Raw genomic sequence first — 22,538 nt, forward strand, 5'->3', positions numbered from 1 at the left:
GAGTTGGTGTCCTCTGGTTCACCTTCACCATCAGTGATTCCATAGCTAAGGTCAGAGGCTTATCTCTAGCTCTTCAAGTGGACATCCAAGCATTTAGAAGGCAGAACGAGTGGCTACCTCTTTTGTCAAAGTTGCCCAGGATTTTGTAGATTTATTGATAACCTCTTGACTGTCAGATATGTGGTAAAGAATTAGACAGAGTATCTGAGCTATTCAATTTAGGTATCTCATAAAGAGCCTGCCAAGGTGTTGACTTTTCCTGGCAGATGAGATATTGTAGCAATCCTTCTCTGAAAAGCTGTATAATACGACATTGTGGTGTTATTCATTAGAAATGAGACAGATTAAAATCTGATCAAAGAAGGGAAGCTCTGAAGGCTGAAAAAAAATAGCTGCCTATTTCAGCATAATATGCATCACTCAAAAACTCTGAAAAGGCTAAAGGGTGTCTGAGGCTGTTTGAAATGGCAGTGAAGGAGACAAGTTGCTGTTCATCCCACAGCAGAGCATCTTAGGTGTGTTGATCCTCACTCTCTTCAGGGTTTATGATACTCAGCTCCTGGTGCTACCAAGGCATTTTTTAATTATTAGCCAAATAATATCGTCACCTATGTAAAAGAAAGAAAGAAAGAAGAAAAAGAGTCATTATTTTTTGAGGCTGTGCTATAGTCTTAATTTATAAAAGATGTTTTTATGCAAGGTTTGCCACCACTGTGGGTAAATGAAATGTAACTGTTCTTCATTTTCTTGTTTGAACTTCAGTCCATATGGGAACATATGTATTTCTTACTGAGGGGCAAAGCTTAAATGTTGATATTGCTACTGTAATCTCTAGGAAGAGTAAATATGACAGCTCACCATCTGGCAAACAGTCTAAACATTGGTCTTTTTATGTAAGTGCAGTTTTGGGAGTTGCCTTCCCCCTGGGATGTTTTTAATCATCTTGTAGATCACCTGCCTAGTTCCATGAATTAAAACCTCTTCTGTCAAATATGTTTTAGCTCCATGCAAGCAATTTACAGCTCTCTGAATAAGAGACTTGGCACTTGCTGGCATCCAGTGGATGATTTCTTTGATCCCTATGAGGAAGTTCCACTGTGTTAACTTGCATCATTCTGCAAGGGTTTGAGTAAAGGAATAGTATATCATTGCAAGGAAATCATGCTGGTTTCTCATCAGTTAACAGTATGAAGGAAGGGGTAAAGTTGTTATTCTAGCAGGCATCTGATGTAACTCTTTGCATGAGTCTGTAATGTGGACTTTGGCCCACGAGCACTGACATGAACCCAGCCCTGATACACTTTGGTGCAGACTTCATTGTCTGTGCAGATAAAACCTCTGCAAGGGACTTGAGCTATGTGCAGTTGCATGAATTTGAAGCTTCAGTGTCTCTTATGTGAGATGGAGCGAGCAGACCAAAGCCTGGCATCCAATGGATCCAGGCTGATTTGCAATATTGAATGCAATTCTTCAAGAAAAACATTGGGGAAAATGTGGAAGGGAATGCAAAAAGTGGAGTTCAGGAGGAAGAGGCTGGCTGAGGAGTGTGTGCACGGAGGAAGATGCTATGCATGAAAGAGGAAGAGCTGTTGTACAGACTTTCCTAAATTAGCTCCTAAATTATATGTGTTCTGACACAAAATTAATGATTGCATACTAAATTACATGATAACCAGGTGGAAGCAATGTCTTAAGGTGTGAAACCACACACCCCAGGCACTATGACTTCAGTCTGAATGTTGTCACACAGCCAGTGGGCAGCATTGCTGCATGTGCACTCTGGGATTATTATTTATGAAGCCACACAGTTTACATATTTTGTTTGTTTGTTTGCTCTTTTAATTGGTTCTCATCATGTTATAAAATGGAAACGAATTTCTTCAGTTTTAAGTCTAATTATTAGGTGCTGTGCCATTTATTTTTAGTCAAACTCTGCTTCTCATTTTTCAAAGATTAAGTCTGCATTTTTATGTTCAGAGCAGTCGAGTGACTCAGAGCTGAGGTTCCAAAAATAACTAAATTATTTTTAAAATATGAAAAAAAGAAATAGTAGATGAGGTGAGTTTTTTTGTGCATAATTCCTAAATCTATTTATTGTCCTTACAAAAACTGTAGTACTGTTGCTGTAATTTGTATAATTTGTTTGTTTAGTTTCATGTAACCTTGTTAGATTTGTTTATAAAGAATCTAATCCACTTGAAAAAGATTTACATTACTTTATCAGTCTGCAGCTAAATATAAAAATTGAAGAGAAGCAGGCTTACTGAAAATGCACAGGTTCAGAATGAGCAAAGCACATCACATTATTTCTGATTTAAACCATGCTAAGAGTGATACTGTTTTCATGCATTTAATTACAGAGGCATTCTTATATCTTACTGCACTGTCCATCATAATTTTTTCTGCCCAACAAGAAATAAACAGTGAAATTATCTGAGCTAAAAATCTTTGACAAATTGATTTAATTAAAACTGAAATGCTTTTTGCCACTGAAAATCATGCTGAAACATATGTTTCTTTTTTCCTTGGAGAGGGAAAGAGTTATTAGTAATTCTAAACAGGTCTTATATGAAAGAAATGAAAAATTTGATTTGCTCAAGCTTTTGCAGAGAATTCTGCCATTGTGTGAAAGAAAAAGTAATGTGAAGCCATAAAAGTGTGTTTTATGGATATTAGAAGTAATTTTTCATGTTAGGGAGAGGTTAGTCCTGTTCCTGGAGAAATATTTTCCTGCATGTGTTCCTATATTTAGGAAGACTCGCTTAATATGTTTCTAAGTATGAAAGTAAAATTGTCTTTGGACTTCAGTCATAGGTTCTTAAACTGTGATGATTTTTTTTAATGTGTGGAGGTGGGGAGGGGGTAGAGAGGGAGTTGACAATGGGTTGTAGTTACTGTGGAGAAGATGTTGTATGTGTAAAACCTTTAAAAATTACTAAAGCAGGTCTAATATCAAGGCATTGAATCCCAGAAATCTCATTTCTTAATTTTGCAGTTTTATTTCATGCAGACAATGATAAGTTTATGTCTTCAACTGGTTCTAATACGCAAAATTGTAGAAGAAATAATGCAAAGAAGCAAAAGAATATTTGATATTTTATTGTTACAGAACACTAATATTTGACTGTAGTATCAGTTTTACTCTCATTACTACTATAGACTAATAATTTTCTACATCTCAGCTTTTTTTTTTTTCTTATGTGGTTCTTCAAGTTCTTGGATTTATAGAAGATGAAATAATTCTGTGATTATTCTGTCTGCAGCTGTAATCTGTGCTAACTCCCTGCATGATCTGAATGGCCAATTAAAATGGTAGCTGGAAGCTGTGACTGTGTTTAACTGCCCCGTGTTTTATTCCATCTGCAGGGCAATGACGTTCGGATAATCCTTGGCCAGTTTAATGAGGAAATGGCTGTGAAAGTTTTCTGCTGTGTAAGTAAATACATTTAATTGCATATCAGAATAAAGAATGTGCTGCGTTTCATAAAAAAGTAACTTGAGCATAAACATTTCTTCATGGAGTTCAGCTCTGTGAAGTTTTATGTCCTAAAAAGAGGTTACACATCTGTAGTTCCATTTCTATTTCAATAAAATAGTTTGTCTTCAGTGAAATTTAGGCATAGATTGCATGGTTAGCTTCTTCTTATTACTTTCCTGTAGTGGAATTAAGTGCTAAATCAACCTTGAGTATTTCTCTTCACATCAGATCCAGGGAAATACTTGCATATGTTGCAGCAGATAGAGAGAGAACTGCAAGATTTCAGTCTCGTCCAGGAGCTGTGTTCTGATGATAATGTCTGTGTGTATGGGCTTGGCATGTTTTGCTTATAAAGAACAAGAAATTCAAACCAGTTCCTATACATCCTAACTCATCAACACTAATAATTTCTTCTACTGAAAATGTTGCTAATTGTACAGTTGTCCTTCCCATCTGACTGCTGTATGTTTTACATGTATTACATGAAAGCAAATATTAAGTTTTTTAACCATAACAGTAAGACTAGCAAACATAAAATTCCCTATCCTCACCATTTGTTTATGTGAATGTGCTGCAAACTTATCCACTGTTATTGCCATTAAAAGTAGCAGAATTAAAATGTGAATCTATACTCGTAAAAGCCAGAAAAAAATTTGAAAGAGAAAGATTTTAGTGGCCTAAGTATTGAGTTCTTAGTCTAAATAGTTAGATTAATCCAAGAACACAGTAAATATAATGGAAAAGTAATAGTGACAGCATCTAAATTTCCAAGGGTTTTTTTTAGCGTTCACTTAGTGAGACAGTTACCTATCCTTGGAAAGAAAGGAAAGGCAGAAGTTCAAAATCTGACTGCTACACGTGTCTCAGATGCATTTTGGCTCTTACTCAGCAGCTGTCCCAGTTGGTGGCAAAATTTGGAAAGGAGATTGTAGAATATATTTGGAAGGAACAAAATCTGTTTTCATCCAAAAGGAAAGCATTATTTTATTTTTCATTCTTCTCATCTCTTGTAGGTCTTTATTTAGAGATCTTTTTGTACTGCCATTTAAATTGGATTGACAGAGATAATCTCCTATTTTTTCATTCCTGGAAGAAAGAATAGTACTTCTGCAGCCCAGATCCTCCTCAGATCTCTTGGGGTTGGGCTGCATTTCCCCAGCAGAAGGGTTCTGGTCAGAATTATCTTCCAATCCAACATTAGCAAGAGATTGGCCTCATTTCTAGTTGCATTTCTCTAGAATTCTCTTCCAAATCCATGTTTATGTGAGGCCACTGAAGAAATCTTAGAATTCCTTAGAGGGGCAGGCTGTCTTTTAGTCTGCATCACTGTCAAATGAAGGGTTCCAGGGAGAGGATGTCTCTGTCACACGAGCACCAGCCGCAGGTTTCTGTGGCTACAGTTTGGTGTGAACATGGGAAATATGCTTAACTATCAGTGGTTTAAAGTGCTGATGGCTGCTTCTAAAGTACATTAGTGTCAAAATAATGAGGTGTATTTTTCTGGAGCCTGGAGAAATCTGAAATATCATGTATTTAGGCTTGTTTAAATGTATGTATGTGAGAGTTTCAGCAGGAGACTGAATACAGGAGAGGGCAGTTCAAAGTAGGTCATTTATATATTAATGCACTACAATATGTCAGAAAGCTTGTTATTATTCATAAAATATATTGTTGACTCATGTACTCCTGCAGATATATGTCTAAGAGCACAGTAATTTATATTTCTCAAGTTTTTAACTCTTCTTTTTCAGGTGTATCTTCAGACTGATTTCACTTGTGATTCCTTGTTATATTCTGCAAGGTTACTGATGTCAGTCAGAAAAAGGCTTTGAGTTTGTTAAAGGAAGATGCTTTTTCCCTAATGCAATATTTATTTTTTTTCCTGATTGTGGTTTTATCCTAAATATAATTTGGTAATGACTTATGCAGGTGGTAAAACCTTTTAAGTTTGCCTCACTTTTCTGCCTGGATTCAGCAGTCATATTCTGTGAGGTTTCCTCAGGATATCCATAGGAGTTTATATAAGATCATAGAGCCATTTAGGTTGTAAAAGACCTTTAAGATGATCAAGTCCAGCCATTAATCCAGCACTGCCAAGTCCACCACTAAGTAATGTCCCTAAGTGCCTCATCTGCACATCTTTTGAATGCCTCCTGTGATGGTGACTCAACCTCTTCCCCGGTCCCTGATAATCCTTTCAGTGAAGAAGTCTTTCTTAATATCAAATCTAAATCACCTCTATTGCAACTTCAGATCATTTCCTCTTTTCCTATTCCTTGTTATTTGGAAGAAGAGAGCCACACCCACACCAAAAAATTGGACTAAAAGATAGTAAAATTCAGTAGCAAACTTTAAAAACAGGACGGGACTGGTTCAAGCCAAAGTGAGTCTTTGGCAGGTTTTTCCTGCAAGGATTTAAATAAGTTTAGCTGTTCATTTATCACCAGTGTCAAAAACAGTGAGCAATTTTAGTGGGAAATCTTAGCTTTATAATTCATTTTCACCTCTGTGGGATGAATGTGATGTTTTCTTGGAATAGAAATTAGAGCCTTTTGGTCAAAACTTAATACTTCAACAATCAACAAATTGCCAGTATTTGTTTGCTACACATAAGAAATATCTATTGCACAAATCTCTTTGTTTTAAATAAGCATTTATTTATGGATTCAAACAAGAATGAAATGCTTTAAAGGAAAAAAATTAAAATTCAGTTTCACAAGGGCAAAAAATGTCCATGACAGTTTCCTGGCTGCTTGACAGCAACTCAGGGCTTTGCATTCTACACAGGGCACAGGAGAAAGATTAAGGAAAATGTATGACTACTTTATGCTGTTCTGGTGTTACAAAGCATGTGCAAACCTTCTTCAGCTTGCTCGTTTGCCAAAAAATCTTCCCCTTAGAAACTGAAACTTGTAAGTATTGGTCTATGAGCACTCAAACAGCTCAAGAAAGATCCATGTGTTTCAAGTACTTGAATCTTTTAAGCATCAAAATCATCTCCATTTAGCAGAATCAACAGGGAGAAAATGGTGGCAAAAAAAAGCATTATTTTGCAATAAGTCTTCTGGGACACAAACACTGGAATGTCTGAATACTGTCAGCTGTGCTGTCACTAGAAAAATCACTGCATGATCATGGTGCTGAGCCTCAGAGGATCTGATTTTCTTCCTACTTTTGCCTTTCCCAGACTACCCTTCAAGCCCTGTCATTCCACCATGTCTCAAAGGAAGAGCTGACAGCTCTTAAAGTGTTTGTTTTGCCTTTTGTTAAACCAGATTGTTGCAGAAATGTGAAAGTGTAACCAGTCTTTCAGGCAACCATGTTGGGAATGATCCCTTGTTTCCAGGATGAAATTTCTGGCTATTTTGAAACTTTCAATTTTCAGCTCATTTTCCAGGGCATTCACAGATTATGCAGGAAACAGTACAAGTGCTTATGCAAACAGAAAATTTCCAGCAGCTCTAATTTCAGAATAGTTCACAGCCAATACTTTCTGGCAACACACAATTTGATACTTTAATCTCTATAGAACAGGGGAAGCTACATAAGACTGTCCTTCTCCAAAAGCACTATTCTGTGTCAGTTTGCATCCTCATGATTCTTAAACTGTCAGATAAAAAACACTGAGTGACTGAAAGGTCTTGAATGACCTAACTGTATAATGCAAACTTTTTTAGAAGGGAGTACTGCAGGATGGAATTGCTGTTTCCCTCACAGGTGGCCCTGGAATTCAGTGTCTCCATAGCTGTGCAGGAGTGCTGGTGGGTAGGAGGACAGAAGCAGATATGTTTCTGGAAGGGCAGAATTAGCAAGCAAGAGAAAGACAAACTGTTTATGTGGATTGTGGAATAAGTAATATATGAGATGTAAGACGCCAGGTTTCAGACAGGACTTTCAAGCAGCATTGTATACAAAGGCATGAAATTTGATTTTGTATGAACAAAAGCTTCTGCAACCAGGGGCCAAATAAATCTGCTTTGTGCACAATGCTGTTATGAACTGAGCTGGCACCATTATAATAGACTTCACAGATTTAAAGCCCAGTTTTAATTTGCGTATTAACATATTTAGGAGGTTTTCCTATTTCATATATTCTGTTATTGATCTTTATTTCTCTGATAGGCTTTTTGTATGATCTTTGGGATACTTTTCAAAACAGTTATTTCAGAATGACTAATATGTCCTGTTTGCATTATTATCATTTCCTCCTTACGTAATATTTTTTGTGAAAAAGAAGCAGTTTTCCTGTCAAGAGCTCTAAGCTTGCGCCATGTATTTCTAAAAATTAAGATTTTTATCTTAGGCCTTCTATCTCAAGTATTGCTTATATTTGGAGCCAAAGAAGCATGAAACATGCAGTTTTGAAATGGAGTCTGACTGAAATGTCAAAAGAAAAATACCTAGTTGCAAGACAGTGCGCGAAACATCTGAGATAAAATTTGCTAATTTTATCCTAAAACACTCTTCCCAATCAAAGAGAATATTTGAGAATACATCAGCTTTTAGGTACAACAGCATATGTGCCTGATTAAGAAAGTATTTCTGTTTCCTGTTATATGTATCTGCTGAGTATTGAAAGGAGCTAACTATAATCTCAGGATCTTGGATTATAGTTGGCTGTATTCAGTATTACAACATTTCATATGAAGAAAGATCTTGCTGAGAAAAAAAAATCATTAAGTTTTTGCTCTATCAATTCACTATTCACTCATGCTCCACAGAAGGAACTGCTAATTTAATGTTACTGTGGTCTGATTTTAGCAGTCACCTAATTCATATTTGCCACATGTGATTTGATGGTGCCTATGATCCAAGTTTTCTTGTAATCTAGTCCTTAGACTGATTTAAGGGTGATAATTACTTAATTTAAATGTGGTAGCATGGTAGTTCTATCACTCGTGTAATAGTTCTGTTATAAAGAACTTTCTGTGGAAAGCTGCGCCTTCTGTTTGTGTTGTTCTTTAACTCCCTCAGTTCTAGAACACAGTTTCATTTTTCTGTTTTTTTAGGAAATGATCCCCTGAAAGAAAAACAGGGTTCAGTAAATTCTCATTTCCTGAATTCTAAAGTCAGGAGTCTTCAAAAAAAGTCTCCATTATTAGCAAATAATTATTCTAAACTTTTTAAATAGTTGTGTGCTCCAATTACACCATCATGTCATTAATAATAAAAAAAAAATAACCGAAAGCAATTGGTTTTATGTTCAATACCTCTATTACAAAGTCCATTATATTTTCTGTTTTTCTTTTTTTGCAGGCTTATGATGAAGAAATGTATGGCAGCAAATATCAGTGGATTATTCCAGGGTGGTATGAAAATCTTTGGTGGGAAGCCTGGATTAATTCCTCACAGTGTCTCAGCAAAAATCTTCTTACAGCCATGGAAGGTTATATTGGAGTGGATTTTGAGCCTCTCAGCTCAAAAACTAATAAGACTATATCAGGAAGGGTTAGTATTTTTCTTCCATCTATTTTACTGTACCATCAATTATCTCACTGCAGGGCTGGCACAGTAAATCACCAAGGAAGGAGGTGAAGCTAAAGGGCTCTTCTACCAAGTGACCTGGAAGTCATCACAGTTAGTTTCACTTCTTTCCAGTAGTTAGCAATTTTAAAATATTTCAAAACCAAATCTAATTCTCTACAGGGTAAGAAAGCAGTGAAGTCCCTTGCTTCAAATCTGCCCTCCTCCCTTAGTCTGAACATTATAGTTCAGATGTACATTAAAGTTTGAATTACAGTCTTTAGTATCATGTACTGTGTCACTTCAAGTTAAATAATTAAGCACAGAAACAGAAAACTCTTATAATTAAACCTATTCTGCAAATGGCCAATTTGAATGGTGATTTGTGTCTCTCAGAACTAGGCAGCAGGAGGTGAGGCTTGTTTTAAATATAAAAATATATGGTATTTCCATAAAGTACATAAAATTTTATCACAGAACAAATCCATACAAGCTCTGACCAATGAATAAACATGCCTGATTTTGCTGCTTTTCATCTTTTTTTTTCCATCTGCCTTTCATGCCTTGCTGAGTGAGCATGAAAGGCAACTTTACTGAAGGGTAGCTCATCATACAATGGCACACCATCCAGAATATAGTGAACTTGTAAAATACAGACAAATTGCCACTCAAAATTTCATACTGAGCAAACAGTTGCTCAAGTAAGGGTTATTTGATTTGTGTTATCCTGTAAAGTGTAATCAAACCACTAATTTGCAGGGATAGAGACTTATTCCCTGTTCCAGTATTAGGGCTCACCAGTGTACAGTTTTGGTTGAACTGGACCCTTTTGTACAAAAGTAAAATAAAGTAAGTTGTCATTTATACAGTGAGGCAGTACAACTGCTTTCAGTATCTCTGCCTCCTAGTTCTGCTTCCCAATCTCACCAGCAGTTTTTAAACCAAGCAATACATGTTTCTTGAATTTTCTTTCATAATTTTTATTTTGGAGGCCTTTTCTGTATTAGTTATGCACATCTCTAAATTGAGGGGTGCAGCTCGAGGTGTTAGTTTAGATTCAACTCTGTAAAAGATTAAGTTTTGAGGTAAAACTGAATTTTATCTCCTCTGTAGACTCCACAGCAGTATGAAAAGGAATACAACGCTAGACGTGGTGATGGGCAATCCAGCAAATTTCATGGTTATGCCTATGATGGAATATGGGTGATTGCCAGGACTCTACAGAGGGCAATGAATTACCTGAATTCCACCAACAAGCACCAAAAAATTGAAGATTTTAACTACTCAAATCAAAAACTCGGCAACATTTTTCTGAATGCTATGAATGAAACCAGGTTCTTTGGAGTAACGGTAAGTCCTCACCAGATAATTGTGGGATGCAGGAGGCTTGTGATTTTGTGTCAGTAATTGAAACAAGAATTAAATATTAAGTACTCATGAAAAAGAAACAGAGTTGTTTATTTCTTCTATTTCAGAGCTTCCAGTTCACCTTTATATTAAAAATTAATGCCTTGACAGTCTTGCTCATTACCTGTCTTCAGATGCCAAGGGATGACAGTGTACAATTCCTGAGTTATCAGATTTTTAAGCATGAATGTCATCTAAATTAACAAATCAGAGTAGTCTCAAGGGAACCACAAGTTTTGCAAGCTGCAGTGACCTTTTAAGCAAATTTTTTTAGCAGTTAAGTAGTAGCTGGAATGTGATCTGAGAATACATATTTCTCTCCATCATTTAGGTTTGGAAGTAGGCTATAGTACACTGTCTCTAACTCCAGTGCTGTACATCCTAGATATTCTTGCAGCATGCTGCAGTTGTGATTTAAATTTATTTATAATTTGTATTTTTTCACAGTTAAGTACAAAGCATGCTCACATTGACTTAAGAACTGCTCATATACAATAGTATCTTCATTCTGGTTTCAATTGTACAATTGCAAACCCTTAGTATTTTTTTTTAATTTATTCTTCTGCTTTTTAGCAGAGTAAAACAGGCGATAAGGTGATAGGAGTGTGGTCTTAAAGCTTCTTAATTACTTAGTTGTATCTGAGGCAGCATCAGTTGGAAGTTAGTGGTGCATATGTGTTCAGAAGTCTGCAGACCTCAGCAGGAGAGATGAGCAGGCTCCATTTCAGGGAAACTGGTCTTTGGAGTTTGCAATAGCTGCAACAAAGAGCCTACTGGAACATGCTTAGTTGAGCAGTGTGCTTGGTCTGCAATATGGCTAGATAAGGAAAACGGTGTTTGAATAAAGATGTGTTTCAGTGGTGTACAGAGGGGCATCTGCTTGCAGCAAAAGCATGGAGAAGGTTGGAGGGAGCTGGTGAAATCCTGTCCCCATGTTAGAACAAACTGCCTTGGATATCAATTAACATCGAAATACACTGAAGTACCAGAACTAAGGTTTTCATACATGTCATAAACTGGTTCAAGGAGGAAATGCCTGCAGAAATGCATCAGCAAGGTGTAAAGGCTCAACCTTTTGATGTCCTTGTTAATTGCTGAAAAAGCTTTCTGTGATGTGGTACACACAGTTGAAACTAATTCAGAATTTCTGAGTAAAAACCAACCATATGGCAAGAAAATACTTGTAACTAGTTGCTTGTACAATAGAAATTTTGCTTTCTTTTTACACTGAATTAGACTGAAATTTTCAGCAAAAGAATTTGTTGTTCCATTGAATACACAGTAGGACTGGATCTTTGATGAGGCTTTCAGACAGTAGAAGCTATGAACCAGACTCTGCAGGAACTCAGTTATATTTGTCCTTCATTATTCCATGTACGATATCTATCAATAGGCTTGAAATTGAATACTGCTGTGTAGTTACTTTTTGTTTTGTTTTGGTTTTGTTTGTTTTTTTTATTTTCCTTATCCTTTTTGCCTTCTGTTTAGTTTTGCAGCCAGTTATGGTGAAATTGATAGTTTTCATTAGCATTGCTTAATTACCCTTCACTGCTTCCACTCCAACAACAACAAAAAAACCCCAACAAAATCAAACCCAAAAAAATCTAAGATTGAAAGAAAGCCCTTTTTTACTAGTTTCAGAGACACCAGCAAAATCTCACAAGCATCCCTTTAGGGAGGGAATGAATCAAAGCTTCAACAGCCACATTCAGCTATGTTTGCTTACTTTATTGTCTCATGTATAATGGTTTTCAGAGAAATTTCTGCATGATTATTCACTGTATTTAATACCTGTCTGAGGTGCTTGGTAAAATATTTCTCTTTATCATTGTTCAACCAAATCATAATGACAATGCAAAGCCCAGATCTGGTAATTGCAAGGATCATGCTTCCTGTACCTGTAATCCACAAAAACATTTTATTGAGAGAGATATGGAGAGAAGAAAGCCAATAGCAACTACGCTTTCTTAGGGCATAATTACAACACACAATGCTCAAGCTTTTCCAGACAGCATGGAGAAAAAAGAGTTTTAAAAGAATATTAATTATTTTGCATTTTATTGTTCAGAAAGTTGAAGCTGAAGGAGCAGATTGATTTTTACCAGAAATACTTTAAAACTTTTTATTCTTCAATCTAATAAATTGCTGTCATTTGTAACCTAGTTAAAAACTTTCACTGGAATGTGAGTTTTAAGTCTTGGAGTGCTAAATCTAATTTCATTTTTTTCCAGAATTTCTCTTTTAATATAAATTTTTTTACAGTCTATTTTTAAAAACTTATTCTAAACAGGAAAAGGACATTCCTTTATTCAAGATTATCTGTGCCAAATATAAAGTGAATTTTGGAAAAAAAAAGAAGAAACCAAAGGGAGGCTAAATCTTATCAATATTCAAAGACTCATCCAATAATAAACTATGTTGTTATTTGTTAGATTAGAAAAGATAAACAAGAAGCTGTAGACAAGAATCTAAAACTGGAAAATCTACTAAGTAGCTTTCTCTATGCTTTCTGTGAATATGATATCAGAAACACTGTCATGTAATAAATAATAAATCCCTTTACCCAGTTTTCATTTTCTTTGAAATTATTTATAGAAGACAACACCATTGAGTGGGGAGGGAGTTGTGGAATTTTTTAAACAATTTAGAAAAGACTTGAGATGAAGTGTGCTGGTTACTAATTATATGGAATATAATTCTTTCAACTTTCTGGGTTTTTTAAATTTTTTAAATTTTAAAAAATTTTCAAGGAGACAGCATTTAGAAAATAGATAAGGCTATTGCCCAGAGACTTGACATGACAAATCCTATTTTTATGCATCAGAAACTCAGTACAAAATGTTATTTATTCTAATTCTGCTGTCAGAAATTAGTGGAAGGGAAATTATGGATATTCTTTAAATATTCCTGAGGGTTCTGCTCTCTTTCTGGATTTTTTTTCTTAGCAAATTGATTTCTTCTGTTATTTTGCCTTCATACTTATCAGACTTATATTCATTTTGATTACCATATAAATTTCTTGTGTATTCTGAATACAGAGCAGGAAAGCATAGATTTGGTGTTTCATCAGAAAAGAGTAATACAGCTATCTGCTACACTTTTTAAAAGATAAACTGGACACTGTTTTACAGGTGGAAAAGGATTTTGTGATGAGAAATGCAAAACAAAAGACCTGCAGGGATCCTCCTACAGTTTTGTTAATCTGAACGTCCTAATTCTGGAGGACGTTCAGATTCACTGGTGTTGGCCATTTTCCAATTGAATGAGACATTTCATGGTTAGAATGGCCCCTCTGCAATGACCAGCTTTCAGGACAGGAGTGCTTCTGATTTGGGACTAGCTTGGCTTTCATGGTGTGCATCTTTCTAATTTCCTTACTTATCAGACCACTTGATTGGTTATAAATGAGAAAGTTGCTAATACTAAAAAAAAAAATGAAGGATTTTTAACTTTTTGTTCCCACTTTTCTTAATCCAGATAGAGTCATTTGTAGAAACTGAGTGCAACACTACCCTTGTGATTTATAAAGTGCTAGGTCCTGACTCCTTGCTAAATATATTCCTCTTCTCAAATAGTACACATTCTTTCTGATAACTTGAGTGCCAGAAAATGGAAGAAAAGAAGTGTTTACACAGGTTTTTTTCAGACAGTTTTGATGTCTGAGGAGTTCCCTGATGTAGTTGGTAGAGGCACTGGAAGTAATTTAGATTTGCAAGATCAGCTGAAGTCTCTGCTGAACTGTTACTGCTTTAAATCAGTACAGAGTGATAAAGTGATGGGAAAAAATATATGTCTGGGAAATGTATATATATGCATTTCAATTCTATAGCATTTTTCAGCATTCCACCTATAACATGTTCGTCAAGTATGTGTGAAAGCTGAGGAGAATTCTCCACAGAGTCAGAATGATTCTCCTAAAGCAAGAATTCTCCTTTGTTTGTCTAAGGGATAATTAAAAAAGAAAAAGGAGGAAAGTCAAACTTTATTTTGTGCAATGCTACCATAATATAGTTTGGAGGCTTTATAATTAGTGAAGAATTAGTGCTGTCTTCTCAGGATACCAAATCATATTTATTGTATACTGAATCAAAACCCATCTAGAGAATAGATGGATTTTATTTTAGTCATTTTTTCCCTTTTTTCTTCTCTTCGTAGAGACTATGGATGACTACACAGTAAATTAAAATTGCAGCAATACTTATATTTGTTAGCAAAAAAATGTTGGTTATACTTGGAAAGATGTCATAGGATAATTTATGTTGGAAGGGACTTTAAAGGCCATCTAGTTCCATCCCCTCTCAGAGTATCATCCAACCTGTCCTTGAACACTTTGAGGGATGGAGCATCCATGATTTCTTTGGGCTACCTGTTCCAGTTCCTCAGCACCTTCACAGCAAAGAATTTCTTCCTAATACCTAATTTAAATCTGTTCTCTTTCTGTTGGAGTCCATTTGTCCTTATCCCATCACTGCATCCCCTTGTAAATAGTTGCTCTGCAGTTTTCTTGTTGATTCTGTTTAGGCACTGCAAGGCTGCCATATTAAATACCACTTTTGTTCTCAGGATATTAGAAGTTTGTTTTGGTTCCATGGGGGAGCCAAGTATTGGGAAAAAATGCATGTCAGAGGGATTTTTTTAATTCCTTTTTTATTCAAAACATGGCACTATTTTTTAAAAATTTTTTTCTGTATTTTTTATTTGCTAAACCTTTGTCACTGATGTGAAGTCATGAATATTACCATTCTCACTGATTTGTGCCTGAACTGTTGCAGCGGGGTGTTCTGCTTCTTGCATTTATTGCTATTATCTGTTATTGTAAATCAAGTTTCAAAATTGTTAATTTATTTCACATCCTTATAACCTTCTATTATTTCTGTGTAATGGAAAAAGAATTGCAGTGGAGGAGTGAGAAAATTAAATACAGTGTTGTCTTTTCCTTTTATGTCAGCCGGAGACTAGCACAGTAGGATAAAATTCCATCACAGTAGCTGCTGCACAATTGAAACCACAGCCATGAAATAGCTTTCAAGTCTGTCCCTGGCATCCTGCATTTGAATGAATCTAGTCATATTTCATAACTGGAAAAATGCTTATTTATATGACGTTTGCTTTGTATTTTGATGCTGATTATTTCTGAAGATTTATCTTAGCAGCTTGCCTCCAACTTCCAGGCTTCAGAAGCCACTGTGCTGAACAGGAATCTCAGAAATGCAGGACGTGTTAGCAATGGAATAGGTACAGGAGAAAGTATTTATTTAATGTCATCCTGGAAAAATAACATACCCAAGAAGCTTAAATTAAAAAATGTGTCAGTCTTTGGCAGAGAATCAGATAAAATTAGCATGGACTTCGGCAGGATTAATTTATCCTTAAAATGGGAGTCTAGCAAACATTTCTGTTAGTAGCATTGATCAGGGGGGCTAATTTTGCATGAATGGTTCTGAATTATGCCTCAAGAGCTATTTATACCTGCAGTTAAATTTTCTTTGTTGGCATGGCTGAGGTAGGGTGAATAGTAAAAATATTGGGGGGAGGGCAGAAATTTCCATCAAACAGTTTCTTGTTAATATAGAATAGAGCTTTAAATGAACGTTTAGTTTTATAAAAGGGGGAGGGGGGTAGAGGATTAGTGTGCAGTGGAAAACTTAACACTATAAAGACGTCTGTTACTGAGAAATGCTTTTAAATGTTCAGTCAAATTCAACTTAATTTTGAGCATTTGAAAATTTCTTGTTGGACATTAACCATAATTGGCTGATTTGAGGGAGTACAAAAAGCTAGCAAAACACATAGTCAGGAAGATCTATAAATGTATGCACATAAGCACACACTCACAACCCCACCAACTCTTGGCAAATCTCAGTTTTTTCCTACATCTGACCCTGCGAGGGTGACCTGTTCTGAATTTAATGCCTTTCCATATTTCAGAACTTGATTCCTGTTAGGACATTTCTTGTGTAGCACAAAAAAGAAAAGCACTTGGGATCTGGATGTGTGCAAGATCCCCTACAGAGCTTTCTGGTTTTCTTGAACCTTGAATCTCCATTTATCTGAGAAGAGATAAATATGATGAATCTCTTACTACATTACTCCCTCCTGACTTCCAGTAAATTATCCAACTCCCATGAGCCAGTGACAGCAGTACAGTGGGTTGGTGAACTAATTTGTTTTCTATGTGGCCAGTTCATTTAGGAGACTCCTCAAAAGAGAGAGCTGATAAACTAAGCCATCAGCAAGTTTGCATAAGGTCATAAACAATGTTTGCTCATTAGGAAAATTCATTGCAAATGTTTTCATCTGCCAACAGTGTAAAACTGCTTACAAAAGGAAATAGTAACTTTTAGAAATGAGATCTGAAATTAACTGTGACATTTCAAAGATTAGCCCTCAAGCTAATCAGCAGTTGACGATTTAATAGTTGTAGTAGGTGTCAAATAAAAAAGGCTTTTGTCTGAAGTTGTAGAACAGTTACTGCAGCATCTGTCATTTTAATAGCTGGATATTTGATGAAAATAAGTGAACAACATACATTTATAGAAAAGCTAGTAAAACATTTTCTGCCTGATATCTCTTAGCTTCCTCTGCTTTTGTATTTAATTTTGTCTGTATCTAGACAGTGTTTAACATAATGCTTAGTATGCCCTAGAAGTTGCTTTGTTACTTCTTTTTGTACAAAGAGTGGAAGTCCCTACAAATAATAAAGAAACAAAGCTCAAGGGAAGGTTATTGCACTGTCTGAGTGGTGGTGCAGGTTTGTACTTCACAGGGTAGCTCTCTTCAAGCTTCTATAGAAAGCAAGTGCATTTCAGTAGTACCACAACCTTGGATTTTTTTTCTCAAGTGTGATTTGGTTTTTAGCTGCATGTTTCTAATCAACCTTTTGCTTATATGTTGGGATTGCTTTTTTTTTCTTTTGTTTTGTTTTTCTTGTCTGTATTCCTTGAATTTGAAGGGTGAAAAGACTAAAGAAAAAGGTTAAATTTATGAAAGCTCTGTCCTGCTCTAGATCAGCAGTTAATCTGGGAGAGGGCATTGATGGTTTCAAAGCAACTTTTCAAGACAGTTTATTCCTTTGCCAGTTGGATTTGTCTGAAATTGTTACAGAGGGCACTTTGAAAATAGCAAGATACTGAAAGAGTGGGCAGTATGTATGTGTTGGACAGGCAACATGGAACTCCGGGTTCTGGTGTCTGTTGAATAAGCAGGACACTGTTTTTCTTGATGATTAGATAGCCTTTTGTCTTCTGCTTAGTCAGAAGTACTGCTAGGTAGATTCCTTTGCCACCTCTTCACCATCTATCAGAAAAAGAAGGAAAAATGTTATGTGCCCTCTATCACTGCATTAAAGCCCTGTGTCCTGCTGCAACAAGTTGGGATTTTTTATATGAGAGAAAGTGTTGTGTGCCTACTGAAAAAGGGTGATAGGATAAAATTCTACAGATGCTTATGGAGAAATGTCCTTGCAACAAGTGTACCATTGAAATGTCATCTCCTAAAATTATAGAAAATCTGGAGTAGCTCCATCCACCTGTACTGTGACTTCAAACCATGTCAGTATCTTGTCATCAGTCACAGATGACACATCAGTGTGGATCTCTGGTGATGATCCTGTATCACCCAGAAAATATCAGCACCACTCTTCATCATATACAAGTCCATAAAAACAGTTCAGAGTTTGCAATATATGCTGTAAGAACTGCTTTGACAGAGTCTGCCCTGCAATAATTAGCCAAAATGAAAATGTGGTGAAAGGCATGTGGTGTTGACAATGTTGCAAATTTCTAAATTTCTATTTGGAATTTCTCAGTTTCTGTCACTGATTGGCAGGTACAACACCCCTAGGAAGGATTGAAACATTGCTGTAAAGGGATATGCAGAAGGAAAGTGGAGTGTGATGGAGAAGGGAAAGTCTGAAGTGCTTTAGCTGCACTGGGACCTGTTGCAGTTCTCGGTAGCAGCTGTAGCACACAGTGTGTCAGTCAGTACAGCAGCCTGGCAAACAACTGTCTGGAGAGCTGTGATTACGTAGCACAGGTTAAAATTATTTCAAGCCCCTTTCAAGTAATGTCTGTAAAGGAGGACTGCTCCTTCCCCAAGAGAGAAATAACTTGAGTGCAGAGGGAACAGATGAAGTGTCAGCAGGGTCTGAGTTCTGGGCGGAGAGGCCCTGGAGAGGAATTATATCCATAGCTATGTCCCCAGCCCGCACACATGCTTTTTTAAGGACAATGATACTGGAAAGGAAGACTGCAGGAGAATGTGTACTTAGGAGAATATAATGGGAAGGAAAAAGATTTCCTGGAAGGCTCTTTTCTAATCTGCATCACTGAACAGTTCTGAGTTTCCAGTCTCTAGTGTCTCTTGTTCTAGTTCTGATTTGTTTGTTAGTGCTTAGACTTTAATGAACATCTTCTTACCTGACTATGCATTTCCTGAAATTGATTTTACTGTCTTTGTTGAAGAGCAGATCAGCAACAGATTATGTCAATTCCACAGAAATATGTCCAGATAAGCCAGGTGTGCATGGACCATGTGTTTAGTAGCTGAGCCATATAAGTATGTACTAGATGCAGCTTGATAGTCTTGAAGAGCCAGCGAGGCTCTTTTATGGTTACCTGGCAGATGGTGTGTGACTCATACAGGTGCAGGCTGGTACAGGCACAGCTCAACCTCCATACTGCCAGGTGTGAATGCAGTGAAGCTTAGGCAAAAAAAAAAAAAAAAAAAATAAAAAATCTATGGATTATGGGCATTCCAGAGCAACATTTTTTTTTCAGTGTATAGTTATTCCTGCATTTGGTGTCCCTAAGAAGGAAAAAAGATGTATGGCAAATTAAGGGATGTTAACATTTCTGTCTGATACATCTCCATTTGAAATGACAAGCAAAGACTTCTTATACAGATGTTTCCAAGCCCTCAGGTGCCCAGTGGTTTGGGGATGAAAACCACCAAACAGAGCCTTGAAGTGCAGCATATTCTCTCAGTGGGCACAGTGGTCACATTAGCTATCCTGCATCAGCCTCAGTCTGTAAACTCTTTCCTCAGGGCTACATCTGATTTATATCTCTTCCCTCCTAGAATAGAGCTCTAGAGAAGTACCTGGTTTAGCTTAATATTTGGGATATGAATGCTCTTCTGTCATGATTCTAGAGTTAAAAACCACTATTATTTTGGAGTTAACATATTTTAGAAACCATATAAAACTGAATTCCTGAGTGCTTGAGGGAATTGCAGTTCTTTTATTTTCCATGGGAACAGATGTTAGCCCTGCTGCCTTGGGATTGTTCCAGCTCTGGTAATTCTGTTCTGTGTACCTAAAACTCTCACTGAGGTTTCAGATGGATGAGGAAGTTATTATTTACTAGCCTTTCACCAGGACTCCTCTGGGACAATAAATGCCTTTAAGATGCAAAATTTTAGTATTACTGTTCTCCCTTCTCTAAGTAGACTTTCATTTTAATATTATTTCACTGTAAAGGCGAAATATAATAAGATTTTGTTGTTTGAGCCTCTTCTTGTTTCAGTCAGGGACAAATCCCTTTTAGCTTCATCGTGAGCAGGAGGCAGTTCTTACCTAGCAAAGTGCTCTAATAAACAATTTGAAAATATAACTCAAAACCTTAATCTAAAATCGTTTTTGCTCACAGAAAATGTAGGAGAAACTTCTTTTGAGATGCTGTCTGGAATTAGTGGAGGTATTTTAAGAGTGCTGATCAGGTGTATTGCTGTAAGTTAGTAATGAATGATTAGGCTCAAGAGCTCGTTCAAGTGCATTTGGAGAATGTGTTGAGTGTACTGTATGGAATTACATAGCTCAGATATCAAATAAATGTGAGTGATTAAAATAATGGGGTGGAGTTTAGCAATTTAAAAATAATGTCTAGTGATGACTATAAGAGCCTGAGACTTTAAGTGCAGATCATGTAAATCAAAGAAATGCTGAATGTTTTGGCGATTGGTTGGGCTCATTGTATATATTCTTTTGGATCAACAGTGTAATTCTTCACTGGGTATCAGATGGCTGGGAAAATGAAACATGGAAAAAAGATAAATGAGAAATCTCAAAGCATACAAATAATATTCTGAAGGCTGAAGCAATAGGAAGAATATTCATAAGCCAGTTTGTTGAAATCTCAAGAATGTGTTTTCTACTGTTTTTTGAAGAGCTTTCATCATACTACTCCAAAATCTTCTCAACATCTGCTTTTCTTGAGCATTTAGAGAATGAGTAAAGCTCATAAATGATAAATACAATTCTAAATGTAGTTAGATCTGAAAGCAGGTTCATTTAGTAAATAAATTCTGAACTATAAAATTAGTTCTAACCTGCTTCTATTTATCCTCTATAGCACTGTTTTGGATACTCTAAGAAAAGAAATAAAATGCATACATTTCTATGACAGTTTTTGTACCCCGTTTGCAAAGATCTATTGATTTAGGTTAATTGTACTTCTCTCCATTGTTGAATAGTTGCTTTGCAAACTTTAATTTATGTTCTGCTTTCATCTAGGTTACCCCATCACAATTTTGAAAAGCTTTTAAAATGAGCCTTTTTTGTCTTCAGTGATAGTGACCCACTTGATGTTACAAGAATTAGAATCTAGGATGATGGGAATTTTTGTATGCACCTAAAAGCAAAATTTTCCCCTGGGGAATATTTTGCAACGTGACATTTTTACTTTATGGCCGGTAAAAAAACTCTTAACTTTTAAAACTCTATTTATTTTAATTCTCTGTTCACACTGCAGCACTTCTGAGTTTTTAGCTTCACAAATTAACATATTCTCCACTGTTGTTAATCTTTACAGCAGCTCTAGGCAAAAATATTTCTTAACTTGAATATAGAATTCTGCTGAGTGTGAATCCACCTGCAGCAGTGTTAAGAGTGGTGTTATTAGCTGACTTAGCCTGGAAATGCTCTGAGGTTGTCAGGTCTGATGTTCAGTGGATTATATTTTCATACATCACTGCTCGTCTTTTCTGGCAGTCATGATTTCTATGAACTAGTTTTCTTCCTTAGAGAGGTGCTCCATTTGCAAATAGGATTCTTGGAGCCTGCAAGCATTTTAGTGAAACACAGGAAAGTTAAAGTATTATAATGGCATTTATTGCAGATAAATGCACAGTACATTTTCAAATATTTTTCTAGTATTTTTGGAGTCAGCTTTTAGAACTTCTGTATTTGCTACTTTCTGCACTTCTCCCCACCATCTTCTCATAGGTTGTTTTCTTATCTGCTGCTGAGGATGAGTTTGGCATTTTCTTGCCTCTGCTAGAGCCACATAAAGATAGTTATTTTTTAGGATTTCATAAAACAAAAGAGATCTTGCACTTCAGTAGAGTATATGGCATGGTAGGATTTCCCCCTTGGAGTTCTTAGCATAAACATTTGCAAGGTAATGAAGCAGAAAGTGCAGCAGGGCCCTTGATGGAGCCTCTTCAGTATAGGCTAACATGGTCCACTTGGGCTGCATCCCAGCTTCAGTCCTGCCATGACAAAGCAGGATGAGACCAAAGGCAGCACTTGGAAAACTTAAGTAGGCTGCCTTTTAGTTTGTTGGGATTTTTTATCCCCAACTACCTCATTTGAACAATTTGTAGGTAATTCTATTTTACACATTTTAGAAAAATAGTCTTAGGATTCTAATTTCTACATTATCACCCACTTTATATCTGGTCCATAGTGACAGCTGAGGTTGTTGGCTAGTTAACCCAAAGCACTGGACAGGATTTAGATTCTTCTTTTATTTTTTATGAATAGTATTAATCAAGTCTGTGACCTGTTGTGCTTCACTTGTTGAGTCTTTCTGTGTGACAGTAATTTTTCCAGTTTTATAATTCATATTGACCTCAAATGCACCCAAACTTGTAACCATGCCTCCTACTAACCTGTCAGAAATCAGATTATCCTTTCAGAACATGGTCTATAAAGAAGTTCACATATCACTCTGCTGTTGTTACTTTTAACAGCATCTATATATTTAAATTTCAGCCTCCAACATCTAGCCAAAGCTTCATCAAACCTTATTGTCTCTCCTAAAAATCTTTCTGCCCTTCATCCAAGAACTTCTTTAACTGCTTTGACGTTAAATCTCATGTATGTGGCTAAGAGAAGGAGAGCTGTATCCAGCTCTCTCACTTATGTGTCATCAAACCATTTTTGGCTGAGTGACCCTTCATCCTGAGCATA

At 36.3% G+C, this 22,538-nt stretch overlaps 1 protein-coding gene across 2 annotated transcripts in view; it reads left to right on the forward strand.

The window, feature by feature from the left end:
* The window catches only part of GABBR2 (gamma-aminobutyric acid type B receptor subunit 2), a 456,950-nt gene that overhangs the window by 217,810 nt on the left and 216,602 nt on the right, over window positions 1-22,538 (forward strand). For both annotated transcript variants that reach the window (XM_036399440.2, XM_036399448.2), the window contains exons 6-8: window positions 3,367-3,432; window positions 8,735-8,926; window positions 10,055-10,291. In XM_036399440.2, coding sequence (XP_036255333.1) covers window positions 3,367-3,432; window positions 8,735-8,926; window positions 10,055-10,291 — 495 coding nt within the window. The remainder of the gene's footprint in view (window positions 1-3,366; window positions 3,433-8,734; window positions 8,927-10,054; window positions 10,292-22,538) is intronic.

The sequence above is a fragment of the Molothrus ater genome, chromosome 1, assembly GCF_012460135.2.
Source record: "Molothrus ater isolate BHLD 08-10-18 breed brown headed cowbird chromosome 1, BPBGC_Mater_1.1, whole genome shotgun sequence".
In the NCBI taxonomy this organism is placed as follows: Eukaryota; Metazoa; Chordata; class Aves; order Passeriformes; family Icteridae; genus Molothrus; species Molothrus ater.